Source organism: Ostrea edulis, chromosome 7, assembly GCF_947568905.1.
Source record: "Ostrea edulis chromosome 7, xbOstEdul1.1, whole genome shotgun sequence".
NCBI classification, from domain to species: Eukaryota; Metazoa; Mollusca; class Bivalvia; order Ostreida; family Ostreidae; genus Ostrea; species Ostrea edulis.
In genome coordinates this window covers 80,566,115-80,582,534 of record NC_079170.1, presented here as the reverse complement: position 1 = coordinate 80,582,534, position 16,420 = coordinate 80,566,115, and the positions used below count along the sequence as shown (strand labels likewise).

At 36.6% G+C, this 16,420-nt stretch overlaps 1 protein-coding gene across 1 annotated transcript; it reads left to right on the top strand.

Annotated features, from left to right (window-relative positions):
- Positions 1–4,048: 4,048 nt before the first annotated feature.
- LOC130048802 (zinc finger protein 569-like) lies at positions 4,049–5,833 on the top strand. Its single transcript, XM_056145862.1, has one exon. It carries the CDS (start codon positions 4,049–4,051, stop codon positions 5,831–5,833), a length of 1,785 nt encoding a protein of 594 aa, XP_056001837.1.
- Positions 5,834–16,420: the final 10,587 nt, after the last annotated feature.

Genomic DNA, 16,420 nt, shown 5'->3' with positions numbered 1-16,420 from the left:
ATTGTCTACAAGTTTAAGTTTAAGTTTGCGAAGGGAAGAGTTTGTAGCTATATAACACATAAGAATACGGTATTGAAAATATATTAGTTTTGTTTCTTTTGTGGATAATGATGCATTCATGTAATGGAATTCCCAACATTTTTCTGAAATAGTTTCACTGAGATAAGCTTCCCACTTCTCTCTTTTGAGTTGTGGGGCTATGAACTCCTTTTCCTTCAAAACTTGATATGAAAATTTAACATAAGAACTAGAGTTCATTTTCTGTACAATACACTGATTTGGACTCAACAATTCATGATGTACTTTGCATTGTTTTTAAAATCATTTTCTTTTAATCTCAATCCCAAGGTGTAATAACTTGCATTCCCAAAGAAGAAAAAGATAGAGTCCCCAAGGGTCTCTACAGCCCAGTAGCTACGTACTTCGTTACTAGCTTAAAAATACGGATGTATATTTAATTGCTGTTATAAAAGTTAGAAATTCATTTCAAAATTAAGGATTATCTCCCTCACGCATAGCTCTTATCCTTAGACGAACTTGACTCCACTTTTTTGGCACAGTTTCTCCCTATAATAGCTCTAAAACTTCATTGTTATTTCGGATTTCAAACATTTCGGTTGAGCATCACTGAAGAGACATTATTTGTCGAAATGCGCATCTGGTGCATCAAAATTGGTACCGTATAAGTTTTACGCTATATAAAACATTGGTGACCAATATCATTCTTAAATGTTGATTACAAGATTGGTTTTAGTGTCATAGCAAATCGTTTAAAGAAAGTACTAAAAAGTATCATAAGTGACTCTCAGAAGGGTTTTATAAAGGTAAAACGCTCGTTTTTTGTATGATTTGATTGACTATCCAACAAGGAAAATCAGCCAGGATTGTTATTATTACTAGATTTATTACTATATTATTACTATATTTAATTGCTGTTATAAAATTTAGAAATTCATTTCAAAATTAAGGATTATCTCCCTCATGCATAGCTCTTATCTTTGGACGAATTTGGCTCCACTTGTTTGGCACGCTGTTTTTGGCCATATTTAGATCTCAAACTTCATAGTTATTTCGGATTTCAAACATTTCGGTTGAGCATCACTGAAGAGACATTATTTGTCGAAATGCGCATCTGGTGCATCAAAATTGGTACCGTATAAGTTTTACATTATGACCCCTGGGTCGAGGCCTCTCCTGGTGGACTGTTAGTCCCCGAGGGTCTCTACAGCCCAGTAGCTAAGTACTTCGTTACTAGCTTGAAAATACGGATGTATATTTAATTGCTGTTATAAAATTTAGAAATTCATTTCAAAATTAAGGATTATCTCCCTCATGCATAGCTCTTATCCTTGGACGAATTTGGCTCCACTTGTTTGGCACGCTGTTTTTGGCTATATTTAGATCTCAAACTTCACAGTTATTTCGGATTTCAAACATTTCGGTTGAGCATCACTGAAGAGACATTATTTGTCGAAATGCGCATCTGGTGCATCAAAATTGGTACCGTATACGTTTTACATTTTGAAAAAGCGTTTGATTCATTGGAATTGGATTTTATTGTAAAGGCACTCAGGTCCTTCAATTTGGGGAATCTATTGTAAAATGGTTTCTTATTCTATACACCTCTAGTACCAGTTGTATAATTAACAATGGAAACTTATATAAATTATTCAGTCTTGAACGAGGCTGTAGACAAGGAGATCCATTGGCACCATATATCTTTATTATTACAGTAGAGTTGTTGGCAAAAGCACTTAAATAAAATAAAATGGGGAAGTAGCTATTTTAAGCTCCTCGGAATAGTATTTACAAAAATCTGGAAGACATGACTTTATGCAATTATCAATCTAAAATCAATGCCATTAAAAATTGCTAGGTTTGTGGACTAAACGGGATTTAACTTCAATAGGTAAAATCACAATTATCAAAACTTTAGCACTCCCAAAGCTCATACACTTATTTTCAGCATTGTCAGGAAGAGTTGAATAAAATATCTTTTTTATATTTATTTGGGGATTCAAGGTGGAAAAATTGAAAAAAAAAATACAATTGTGGGTAATTATGATGAAGGGGGACTAAATATGGTACATTTGGCATCTTTTATATCTTATATTAAGCTGAAATGGGTCAAAAGGTACCTTTGCTGAAAATGAGGCAACATGTAGTGTAAAACTTATACGGTACCAATGTTGATGCACCAGATGCGCATTTCGATAAATAATGTCTCTTCAGTGATGCTCAACCGAAATGTATACATGTAGTTGCATAGTATTTTAAATCTTAGAAATGTGGATTTCATTTTTCACCTATCCAAAGAAACACTTAATGAATTTGTAAATCATATTGACAATGTGTTTGCGAAAGATGTGTTTAAAGCTCTATCAAGAGTTAAAGAAAGCTTTCATTTTGTTACAGATTATTTGAATTTAGATATAAGAAACTTTGTTGATGTTAAAAAATGGAATTTTATTATAAATTGGGTTGACAGAGGCATGAAGACCTTGAATGACTTAGTTTTGCAGAATGAAACATTCAAATGCTTTACCGATGTAAAAGATGTGTTTGGTACAAAGAACTTTATGAGCTATTATTGTCTTATTTCAAAAGTACTCACCTACCTCTCTACCTGAAGTTGTACAAGATTAAAAGCATAAGCGATATTTGTACGCAGATGAGAAGAAACATAAATTCGAAATTTCCTCATTTCATTTTTTCAAATTTCTAAAACTATCCAAGGCATAGGTATTGTGTGGCTCAAAGTTCAAGGTCTATGGGTCAAACAACTTAAGCAAAATCATTTAATGCCCTGCTGAAAAAGGTCTTGGTATCTAAAAAATCTCTATAAAGTGATAGTAATTTACCAGGAATAAATGGAGGGGGAAGTCCTGCTATGGGGGGGGGGGGGGGGGTCTGACTCTACAACTAGTGATAGAGTAGGTCTTCCCACGGGGAAGTCTGGCTCTAGAGTGAGACTTCCCCGGGGGTTCTCCTGCTCTAGAATGAGCCTTCTCCCAGGGGGAAGCCTCACTGTAGAGCCAGGCTTCCGGGGGGAAGTCTCATTATGGGGGAAGACTCACTCTACAACACCGGTAACGGATATATTGAGCTTCTAATTACGATGAACTTTAAAATATCATTCAGAATATTCCCTAATTCTATATCGTCATCTTCATCCAAATACAAAATAATTTTAACAAATGACTCAACCATTACAACCTGTGAACCTTCGAAAGATGACACCCTTTGATATGCGCCTCGAAAAGGTGATAGCTTAGCATTCTTACAAACAATAGATGTCATAATATCAAACAATAGATGTCATAATATCAAACAATAGATGTATCATAATATCAAACAATAAATGTCTTGTTATACAATAGATGTCAGCTTTATATGACGATGCAATAAATGGTCATGCTATCATACAACAGATGAATGGTTTATGATATGATAATACAATAGATGGTCATAATATCATACAATAGATGAGTGGTTTATGATATGATGATACAGTAGGTGGTCATAATATCATACAGTAGCTGGCCGGTTTATGATAAGAAAAAACATGCAATACTGCCCCAGTGTCAGTGAGAATCAGACATTATATCAAGCTTTTTACAATTCATTAAAGAGGTCTGAGGTGTTAACAAGAAATATGAATATTCATGTTTGATAAATAGGATGTCAGGAACATCCTAATGGGATAAAATACCTCAGTGCAGCACACCCAAACTATAGTGGGAGTATTCAAAGCCACATGACCCAATGTGCATGTAATTTTGCAAACCTGGATTACGAAATAGTTTGCTTTAGTATGAAATGTTTTTGAATGTTGTCGAAACATGTGTATCATGTTATAGAGACAGTATTTTCTCAGAAAACATAAAATATAACATCATCCTAAGAATTATTATATCCATGATGGCATAATACGTATTACCCCGTTTACCATATCAAGATATAAGACTCACGGCGGGTGTGACCGGTCAAAGCATGTACAACAAAGCATGCATCAGAACATAAGAACACTGTTCATGCTAAGCCAAAAATGCCTTGTTCTAATGTCATCACCACCAAAATACCACCATCCACTCCTCAAAATGAGGGATTGCTTGCAGCAGAAATTAAAACTATTGCGGCAGAAAATAAATCTAAGTTTTCAGGTGCAGAAAATACATCGTCTAACAAAGACACAATGTCTCGTCAAGATTCTTCAACCGACCGCAAATTAAACGGTATGACTGCTTATCTGCAAACTTTCCTCTGCGAATTCTGCGCGGGCGAATTTCGAAGAAAGATGGATCTGGAAAGATACATTAGAACTCATACCGGTGAACGACCGTTTAAATGTATGGAGTGCGGACGGACGTTCATACAGAAAGCTCACTTGAAAATTCACTGCGAGAGACACTCCCATGTTGCTATCACAGAACAATCGAATGTTAAAAAATTATCACCATCTTCCAAAAATTCCGACAAACTTAACGAAAATAGCAAGCCTAAAAAATCAATGCATACCTGTCAGACATGTGAAAAGTCCTTTTCCCAGAAAGGACACCTGAACGTGCACATGTTAATTCATACCGGCGATAAACCTTTTCGCTGCAATGTTTGCAACAGATATTTCAATCAAAAGCAGACATTAAAACGCCACATTGTCACCCATGAAGGAAAACGAAAAACACCATCCGTGGATTCAAAACGTGCAAAGGGAGCTGAATGTGTAAGAAATCGATGCATTTATTATTCGTCTCATCAAGCATTGAATAGCGAAAATGCAGTCAATGCCAAATTTCATCTACCGCAAACAGACGGTGAATATTCAAGAAATACTTCCACAAAAACATCGCGAGAAAGCGTTTCAAATTGCAATATTTCTAGCGAAAATTCTGAGCAATCCTCAACAAACAAAGTGACGGATAGCAATAAAAGAATGAAAAGTGACAAGTTACAGACGAAATTCAGAAAGGAAAATAAATGCAAAATCTATGGAAAAGAATTCAAGCAAAGGGGGCATCTCAATGTTCATCTGCTTATCCATACAGGGGCCAAACCATTTAAATGCGATATGTGTTTTAAAAAGTTCAATCAGAAACAAATTTGGAAAATACATCTTCAGACGCATAGTACAATCCCTACATATGGCCACCGTAAAGTAAACCAGTCAAATACAAAAGGCCCCAACAACGAAGATTTCATTTGCGAAACTTGTGGAAAAGTCTTCAACAACAAATACAACTTCCAGAAACATCAGCTTATTCATTCGGGACACCGACCATTCTTTTGCCAAGAATGTGGGAAGTCGTTCCGACAAAAGAATCATTTGGTGGATCATCAACGAATTCACAGCGGTGCCAAGCCTTTCATTTGTGATATCTGCTCCAAAATGTTCAGTCAAAAACAGAATTTAAAGAAACATCTTCAGACTCATTTAAAGCAAACATGCAATACGACTGCTAACTATGTTAGGAATGAGCACAGTAGCGTTGGTCAATCAAAACAAAGTTACCAAAACGTATCCGGCATCCGCAAACAGCACAGCCAGGGGAAGAATAAGGACTTAACAAGTAATTACCTGGGGGAAATACGGAAGAAAACGGGTCAGATATTTCATTGCGATCACTGCGGAAAAGATTTCAAACGAAAAGAATATCTCAAAGTTCATCTTCGAACTCATACCGGTGAAAAACCCTATGTGTGTCATATTTGTTTAACTCGATATTCTCAGAGGGGTCATTTATGGGTTCATATGTCAAAACATAAATCAACGAATAAAGTGCCAAATCAGAGGTCAAGAAATAAGTCACCTAATCAGGGGGAGGTCAAGAAATAAGTCACCTAATCAGAGGGGGAAGTCAAGAAATAAGTCAGCTAATCAGAGGGGGAAGTCAAGAAATAAGTCAGCTAATCAGGGGGAGGTCAACAAATAAGTCAGCTAATCGGAGGGGGAAGTCAAGAAAAAAGTCATCTAATCAGGGGAGGTCAACAAATAAGTCATCTAATCAGGGGGAGGTCAAGAAATAAGTCAGCTAATCGGGGGGGGGGGTCAAGAAATAAGTCATCTAATCAGGGGGAGGTCAAGAAATAAGTCATCTAATCAGGGGGAGGTCAAGAAATAAGTTAGCTAATCAGAGAGAGGTCAAGAAATAAGTCATCTAATCAGGGGGAGGTCAAGAAATAAGTCATCTAATCAGGGGAAGGTCAAGAAATAAGTTAGCTAATCAGAGAGAGGTCAAGAAATAAGTCATCTAATCAGGGGGAGGTCAAGAAATAAGTCATCTAATCAGGGGGAGGTCAAGAAATAAGTCAGCTAATCAGGGGGAGGTCAACAAATAAGTCACCTAATCAAGGGGAGGTCAACAAATAAGTCACCTAATCAGTGAGGTCAACAAATAAGTCACCTAATCAGGGAGGTCAACAAATAAGTCACCTAATCAGGGGGAGGTCAACAAATAAGTCACCTAATCAGAGGGGGGGGGTCAACAGATGTCAACAGACCCATTATCGGCTCTGCAGAGTGACTAAATTAAAGATAGTTGTTTTCAAAAGTAGCGATATCTCGTTTGTTGAATGTTTGACACCGGAAGTGAGAGCTCAAGGCCCTCAGAATACTTTCAGGTAAATAGAGATTTTCTGACGTGCTTTTCTGACGTGCCTGTACATTGGCACGGCGTAAATCTCCCTTTGTGTTGATTCCATGCTTTAGCTATAGCTGTCTTATCTCTGGAACACCCTTCCAGATGACATCAAGAACTCAACATCTCGTGAAATAAAAAAAAGCTTTAAAACTCTTTTTAAAATATAAATTAGCATGTATAAACTTAATTATCAAACACCACAAAAAATCTTTAGCTATCGATCTTAATTATAGTGTTTTATTTTGGCAATTTTACAGATATAAGATCTTATGTCATTCTGTCATTTAGTTGTGTTTTACTGTTTTATTTCTCTACTCACCTGGTAAAGCGCATTAGAGTAATTTGTTTTGTTTATATAAGGCGCTACATGAATTTCTAATTGTTACTAATATTATCATTATTATTATTATTATCATTATTATTATTATTATTCTTATTATCATTATTATTATTATTATTACATGTATTATTATTATCATGGGATTTGCTTCTTAAGTATAGAGTGGATCATCTTCATACGAGGTTTGTAGTCTGGCGGATATAGTAGATTACAACGACCAACACTATATTTTCTTAATCTGTTGATATTATAAACATCATTAACATAATACTGTTTTTTCTTTATTCGGCCGCCAATCAATGTTAAAAGTGGAGCGAATTAGGATATGCCTTATTCGTCCAAAGAGCTGATCCAAATATTGATTTTTGGATCAGCTCTTTGGACGAATAAGGTATGTCCTAATTCGCTCCACTTTTAATATTGATTGGCAAGCCTAAAGACCAAAAACATGTAGTCTGCGTTGTAAATACGTTTGTAGATTAGTGTAGTTGTAGTGCTAGATGTATTTATATGTAGTTTTTGTTATTATGCTCTGTTGATATTGACCACATTATGTAATTGTTTTCGTTTGTCCTGAAGAAGGGACGGGTCGTCCCGAAAATTTGACAATCTCGTTGTTCGTGTCGTTGGTCATTTTGGTGCTTTGTATATATATATATATATATATATATATATATATATATACATATATATATATATATATATATATATATATATATATATATGTGTGTGTGTGTGTGTGTGTGTGTGTGTGTGTGTGTGTGTGTGTGTGTGTTTTACTCCCCTCCTACTATTTACAATACCCTGAAACATAGCGGCAATAATTATTCATTTTTATCAAAACCAACAACTTGGAAATGTTTACAAGCGATAAAACAACTTCATCAATAATTTCTGCATTAAGCGAATAAGTTTGTATAAAAATTTACATAGCGTTTTACGAGGATTCTGAAATTCCGGCATTGACATGGGTGTTAGAGAGCAGCGACGCCAATGGTAAGAGAATGGAAAGAACATACGTGGTTTATACCCCCCTCCCCCCGGCAAAACGCCATTAACCCACATGTACATGTATTTACACATGATAGCGTGTATGTGTGTACTTACAACAGGGAGCGTGATATGTATAAAACAATGGCAATTCATGATTTTATTAAGTTAACAAATTAAACATTTTGTGTTTATTATATTATTTATTTATCTAACAGACACTTTGTAACCGCAGCGCCCCAATCCTAATTAATGAGGACTTCTGGCAATTCATTTTTAAACTAAATACGTGTAAATCTTAATATTTAGATTAATAATGAGACGACTTTTAATTCCATTCAAGCATGAATTCTGTGTTAGCCTTTTAGCTATTTCATATATAATGAAATGAATATGTAAATTCCTTTTACTATGGGTCGTAAACTTCATACAAGTTTTCATTTGTGCTGTTTCAATCTTTTTTTCCGCTGTATCTCTTCCGTCTAATCCGCGGGATATCGGTAAATGTACGCGTATGAACGTTCACATGGATTCATCCCAAATGAGGCAAACTTTGTTTCCACTTCGGACTCGTTCGCTTTAAAATTTAATGTCATGCATAAATGTACCAGGTGTAGAATTAAATCCAAATTCAGTTATCTTAAGCATATCTAGTTCGATTAAAAGCACGTTCGATTTAAAACGGCTACGTGTGGGGAAAGTTGCTTTAAAAAAAAATGTTATCTTTTATAATGTTGTTTTCGGGTGGTGGTGGTGGGGATGGTGGTGTGTGCGGTGGTGGGTGTGGGTGTTTGTACCTTTTATTCATTGGATATGCTCATTATTTGTTTTCCCTTAAAGTAGCAGCCAGAATAAAGTAATATAATATGAAAGGGGTTTAATTAGGGCTTTCCACCTTCCTGTGGAAAGTCCTATTGATATTGTTCTGTTTATTAGGTCTTTCCACCTTTCTGTGGAAAGACCTTTTGATATTGTTCTGTTTATTATTCTTTTCTTTCCGCCGCGAGAAGCTTTTGACGTCTTAAGACTTATCGAAAATCAATGTAGACCATCCTTTTCGACATCTCAAATCATGCTCAGATTTGACCCTGCGTAACTGAACTTTGACCTTTAACGAACTTGGAGGACTTTACGCGAAAAACCCTTGTTATCGTTTCTTCTCGAAAACCGTGAATGATAGGAGCATCCGACCTTTTCTAGAACATAGAGGTGACTTGGTCCAATTGACATGGGAATTCAACCAAAGGATTCGAGGACCCTTTCAGGAAGTTAGCACCCCGAACCCACTGGAACGGGTTGGGTGACCTTGACCTTGAAAAATAGGTCAAGGTCAAATGTCAAGGTCATCCAGAGAGGCCAGAAAATGGCACTTTTTATACGCTCTTTCACGCTTCAGATAGCATCGAAATATCGCATGGGTCAGCATGGAATTCTAGACCGGTCTCGGTATCACGAATTACAACTCTGAACTTTGACCACTCTGCGAATGTCGGCGACTTAACGTCAAAAACCCCGTTATCGCTACTCCTGCTAAACCGCAAGTCGTGGAGACCCGAGACCTTGACCGACGAATTCAAGATAAAACACTCTCGCACAGAGAAGTTGACCGAGGGAAACCGAGAACCCCGAAGCACGCTTCTCACCCCCGAAAGTCTCCGACGTCGTCATTCGAGCCAACAACTTCTTCACGGATGTAGATAGAGACGCGGGACCACTGGCACGAAGCCCAGTGACCTCTCTGACCTTCAAAATGGGGTCAAGGTCAAATGTCAAGGTCACACTTTATCTCCCATGGGTTTTTTAAGTTTGACCTTGAAAGTGGGTCAAGGTCAAAGGTCAAGGTCACGCATCCAGGGGGCCAGTCTCCACGAGTAAGGCAAACCCACCCATCACACCTGTCGTCCCCAAGGAAGAAATCCCCCACCCTTCAAGTGATATGTCTGTGATCAGTTGTTTAAATACACTATTTTGACCGGTCTCATGCCATGCAACAATTACAGGATTCTAGCTAATCTGACCTACACCTACACATCTGACCTACACCCATTTCTTCCATTTCTTGACTGTCTTGTAAATCAAACATGAATTCCATTTACATTCATGAAAAGACATAGGCCAGATTCAATTGTCTGCCTGCATCAACATAAAGACTAAGTTTTTTTTTATAATGATGATGCAACTTTACTCGACAGTTGAACTCATTGACATTCCATCCCGACTGTCATTGTAAACAAATAAACTCTTACCTGCAGGATCAGATGGGATGCAGTACTCCTATTCTCCGTTCAGATATCCTACATGCACTCAGACACTTTCTAATTCAACGGCCGCCATTTTGGCTGTTTGTTGTCAAAGCCTATAAATCCGTATATGCATGCCTCCTTGGGTGAAATGACTGAGAGACATTGTCTCCGCGAATTAGAACACATAGGATGAGCAATTACAAACTGTATATTCAATTCCACAATCCACAACACACACAGTAAAATCCAGTGCACAGACTCTTATCATCATCTCAACATCAACATGAGACTAATAGACTCCCAGCATGCATGAGCAATCTCTGAAAATGTCACATCCGGTTTCTTTGCACCTCCAAATATCCTATCTAATAGGTCTAAAGTCACCCCAAACACCTGCACAAGTCCTATTACACTTTTACCTGATATGTGCATATGTGCTGGCTATCCAACACCCACACCCCTTTCCCCCCCAAAATTTGACGGGTACTTAATGCGAAACCAAGCATTGAACACACTTCAACACTCAAATTTAGGCGGCAAATTTGAATTTCTTTTCGAGCCAAATCAATTTTTTTTTGGTCTCATTTGACCTACTTAAGAATGGATCAAGATCAAAAGTCAAGAAACAAATCCAGAAAAGGTGTAAAGACCTCTAATTGTTCGCGAACAATTGGGATTACTAGTTATTATTATTTGTCTTCTTTTCTTTCCGCCGCGAGAAGCTTTTGACGTCTTAAGACTTATCGAAAAACAATGTTGTCCATCCTATTAGACATCTTGAAAGAAGCTCACATTTGACCCTGCGTAACTGAACTTTGACCGTTAACGAACTTAGAGGACTCTACGCGAAAAACCCTTGTTATCGGTTCTTCTCGAAAACCGTGAATGATAGGAGCATCCGACTTTTTCTAAAACATAGAGGTGACTTGGTCCAATTGACATGGGAATTCAACCAAAGGATTCGAGGACCCTTTCAGGAAGTTAGTACCCCTCATGTTTGACCGTTTCTGCGTAAGAAATTGTCGACTCCTAAAGCATTCGTCGTAGAGACACCGAACCCACTGGAACGGGTCGTGTGACCTTGACCTTGAAAAATAGGTCAAGGTCAAAGGTCAAGGCCAGAAAATGGCACTTTTTATACCCTCTTTCCCGCTTCAGATAGCAGTGAAATACCACATGGGTCAGCATGGAATTCAGGACGGGTCTCCGTATCGTGAATGACAACTCTCAATTTTGACCCCTCTGCGAACTGTGGCGACGCGCGTTGAAAACCTTGTTATCGCTACTCCTCCAGAACTGAAAGTCGTAGAGACACGAAACTTTCGCTGAGGAGTTCCCAGTGAAACTCCCTTGCAGTGAGAAGTAAACCGAAGGGAACTGGAAGCCTTTGAGCAGAGTTATTGCCCCTGCAAATCTCCGATATCGTTATTTAAGCTTCTAATTTTGACAGGAATAAACCTAGAGACACGGGAGCACTTGCAAGAAGACCGATGACCTTGACCTTCAAAATGAGGTGAAGGTCAAAGGTCAAGGTCACACACCTCCCGGTGCGCGTCCGTGGTGGTCCACAATAGAACACAACAGGACTTGCGGTCTCTCGGCACGTCCTCCTAAAAGCACACTATATCCATGCACATTGACGCCTGTCCTACTTTCAAACACACATAAAAACAACAAGAAAACCCTTAAAATTCCTTTATTTATTGTCTTTGGATGTTACGGCCTTTAAACAATGGCTTTCGTGGCCCTAAACAGTTTATAATTCACTTGGACTTGATCGTTATTAAGCAAGTCAGTCTGGTGTAGTGGTAGAGAGTCTGTCGCCATGATGGAAGTTAAGCAACATTCATCGTGACGAGTAGTTGGATGGGTGAGCGTCGGAAGTTGGTTTTTTTTTTTTTTTTTTTTTTTTTTTTTTTTTTTTTAGGCGTTGTCCGGTTAGGCGATAAAAGTGAAAAAGTATTGAAGTTGAAAATGATTTGAAAGTTAATTTTCAAGAAAAAGCACTGAAAAGGTGGAAAGTCCTCTAATTGTTCGCGAACAATTAGGATTACTAGTTATAATTTAAGTCTTTTTCAATATATGTTTATCTTTTATTCTTCATTTATGAAACAACATACTGTCACAATCTTGGGGTGGGGGGTGGGGGGAGTGGGGGGATGTGACAATGCCGGGTAAAAGGATGGTACCAACAGGCGCTTGCTTAATATTTTTATTAAAACTTACTATGCAAAATATTAAAAAAGCGCATGGTACATTCATCCACAAAATCCACCGTTTTAAAATACATAATAATGCATTAGTATGAGGATCTAATATGAAATGGTGGATTCTGGGGATGACTTCTGTAATTTCTGCTTCCCTTGTTTATAATAAACCTTTTAATTTTACATAATGCTAACCTCATCAAAACATTATTGCATCAATTATTTTCCGTTTACTGTTCCGTTCAGTTTTCCGTTCCGCGTTTCAGCAACACCCGGTCTTGATGACGTCTCCATATGAGTGACAAATTCTCGCGAGAGGGACGTTCAACAAGATACACGTATGATGACTCAATCTTCTCATGCTACATTGTAAATATAATCATGAGTGCTAATTTCACACGAGAATCATGTGAGTCGCCTTTTTTCCTGTGTGCAACGATAATGACCGCCATATCCCCCATAGTATGTCAACAAACCTACACTTTATTTTTTTTAGAGAATTGCTGATTTTGACTACGGATAACTCCGTTTATACCTGATCAAAATATAGGGTTCACGGCGGATGTGACCGGTCGATGGCGGATGCTTACTCCTCCTACACTGGTATTAAACTGATGATAGTAACGATCGTTACTATCATCCCAAGATGGCGGAAGGAAATTCCGGAAAGACCACGTTTACTTATTGTATCTATTTGTATTGTTTATTTGCGAATGATATGTAGGTAAGAAATATTATACCCTAGCAACAATTACGACCAGGTGTTATCTTATCTTTTATACGGCTCATATGAACCGAAAATTCATAGTTAAAAAAACAGCGATGATGATAGTAACGGAAATGAATGATGATAGTAACGTAAGAATGACAGGGTAATATGTGATGAGATAGATTAATGACAGGGGTAATAAGTGATGAGATAGATTAATGACAGGGGTAATAAGTGATGAGATAGATTAATAACAGGGGTAATATGTGATGAGATAGATTAATGACAGATTAATAAGTGATGAGATAGATTAATAACAGGGGTAATAAGTGATGAGATAGATTAATGACAGGGTAATATGTGATGAGATAGATTAATGACAAAATGACAGGGTAATAAGTGATGAGATAGATTAATGACAGGGTAATATGTGATGAGATAGATTAATGACAGGGCAATAAATGATGAAATAGATTAACGACAGGGGTAATATGTGATGAGATAAATTAATGACAGGGTAATATGTGATGAGATAGATTAATGACAGGGTAATATGTGATGAGGTAGATTAATGACAGGATAATATGTGACGGGATAGATTAATGACACTAGTAATAAGTGATGAGATAGAGTAATGCCTGTGGTAATAAGTGATAGGATAGATTAATGACAGGGTAATATGTGATGAGATAGATTAATGACTGTTGTAATAAGTGATAGGATAGATTAATGACAATAGTAATAAGTGATGAGATAGATTAATGCCTGTGGTAATAAGTGATAGGATAGATTAATGACAGGGTAATATGTGATGAGATAGATTAATGACTGTGGTAATAAGTGATAGGATAGATTAATGACAGGGTAATATGTGATGAGATAGATTAATGACAGGGGTAATAAGTGATGAGATAGATTAATGACAGGGTAATAAGTGATGAGATAAATTAATAACAGGGGTAATATGTGATGAGATAGATTAATGACAGGGTAATATGTGATGAGATAGATTAATGACAGGGTAATATGTGATGGGATAGATTAATGACAGGGTAATATGTGATGAGATAGATTAATGACAGGGGTAATAAGTGATGAGATAGATTAATGACAGGGTAATAAGTGATGAGATAAATTAATAACAGGGGTAATATGTGATGAGATAGATTAATGACAGGGTAATATGTGATGAGATAGATTAATGACAGGGTAATATGTGATGGGATAGATTAATGACAGGGTAATATGTGATGGGATAGATTAATGACAGGGTAATATGTGATGGGATAGATTAATGACAGGGTAATAAATGATGAAATAGATTAATGACAGGGGTAATATGTGATGAGATAGATTAATGACAGGGTAATATGTGATGAGATAGATTAATGACAGGGTTAATAAGTGATGAGATAGATTAATGACAGGGTAATAAGTGATGAGATATATTAATAACAGAGGTAATATGTGATGGGATAGATTAATAACAGGGGTAATATGTGAAGATATAGATTAATGACAGGGTAATATGTGATGAGATAGATTAATGACAATAGTAATATGTGATGAGATAGATTAATGACAGGGTAATATGTGATGGGATAGATTAATTACAGGGTAATATGTGATGAGATAGATTAATGACAATAGTAATATGTGATGGGATAGATTAATGACAGGGTAATAAGTGATGAGATAGATTAATGACAGGGTAATATGTGATGAGATAGATTAATGACAATAGTAATATGTGATGGGATAGATTAATGACAGGGTAATATGTGATGGGATAGATTAAGGACAGGGTAATAAGTGATGAGATAGATTAATGACAGGGTAATATGTGATGAGATAGATTAATGACAGGGGTAATAAGTGATGAGATAGATTAATGACAGGGTAATATGTGATGGGATAGATTAATGACAATAGTAATATGTGATGGGATAGATTAATGACAGGGGTAATAAGTGATGGGATAGATTAATGACAGGGTAATATGTGATGGGATAGATTAATGACAATAGTAATATGTGATGAGATAGATTAATGACAGGGGTAATAAGTGATGGGATAGATTAATGACAGGGTAATATGTGATGGGATAGATTAATGACAGGGTAATATGTGATGAGATAGATTAATGACAGGGTAATATGTGATGAGATAGATTAATGACAGGGTAATAAGTGATGAGATAGATTAATGACAGGGTAATATGTGATGGGATAGATTAATGACAATAGTAATAAGTGATGGGATAGATTAATGACAGGGTAATAAGTGATGAGATAGATTAATGACAGGGTTAATAAGTGATGAGATAGATTAATGACAGGGTAATATGTGATGGGATAGATTAATGACAATAGTAATATGTGATGGGATAGATTAATGACAGGGGTAATAAGTGATGAGATAGATTAATGACAGGGTAATAAGTGATGAGATAGATTAATGACAGGGTAATATGTGATGGGATAGATTAATGACAATAGTAATATGTGATGGGATAGATTAATGACAGGGTAATAAGTGATGAGATAGATTAATGACAGGGTAATAATTGATGAGATAGATTAATGACAGGGGTAATAAGTGATGAGATAGATTAATGACAGGGGTTATAAGTGATGAGATAGATTAATGACAGGGTAATATGTGATGGAGTATGATTCTATCTTTTCTTGTAGAGATGTAATCAATAACATTGTAATGCATCAGATACATGTTCTAGCTTTCTTTTTCTATTACCTGCATCAGATACATGTTCTAGCTTTCTTTTTCTATTAACTGCACTTTAAAATCACATTAATTTTAAACAATTACTGTTTTAAATTCATAAAATGTAATTGAATACATTTTTTTAACAACTACTGAAGTTTATTAAGATATATAGAATTAAATCTTAATCGGGTATTTTTTTTTTTCTATCTGTGCTTGTGAGGGGTTCATACCTGAACAAAATCAGATCTTCACCTATATAGCCCCGGGCACTGAACCTATATATAGCCCCGGGCACTGAACCTATATAGCCCTGGGCACTGCACATATATAGCCCCGGGCACTGCACTTATATATAGCCCCGGGCACTGCACCTATATATAGCCCCGGGCATTGCACCTATATAGCCCTGGGCACTGCACCAACAGGGTCAGTGTATTAGAAACAATAGTTGGATATCTTAAGCTATATACTAACTCATAAACATAATTAATTTGGATGCATAACACATCGTAAAAATATATCATTTTATAGAAATGTCTCATCACGACATTACACTAAATATCGGG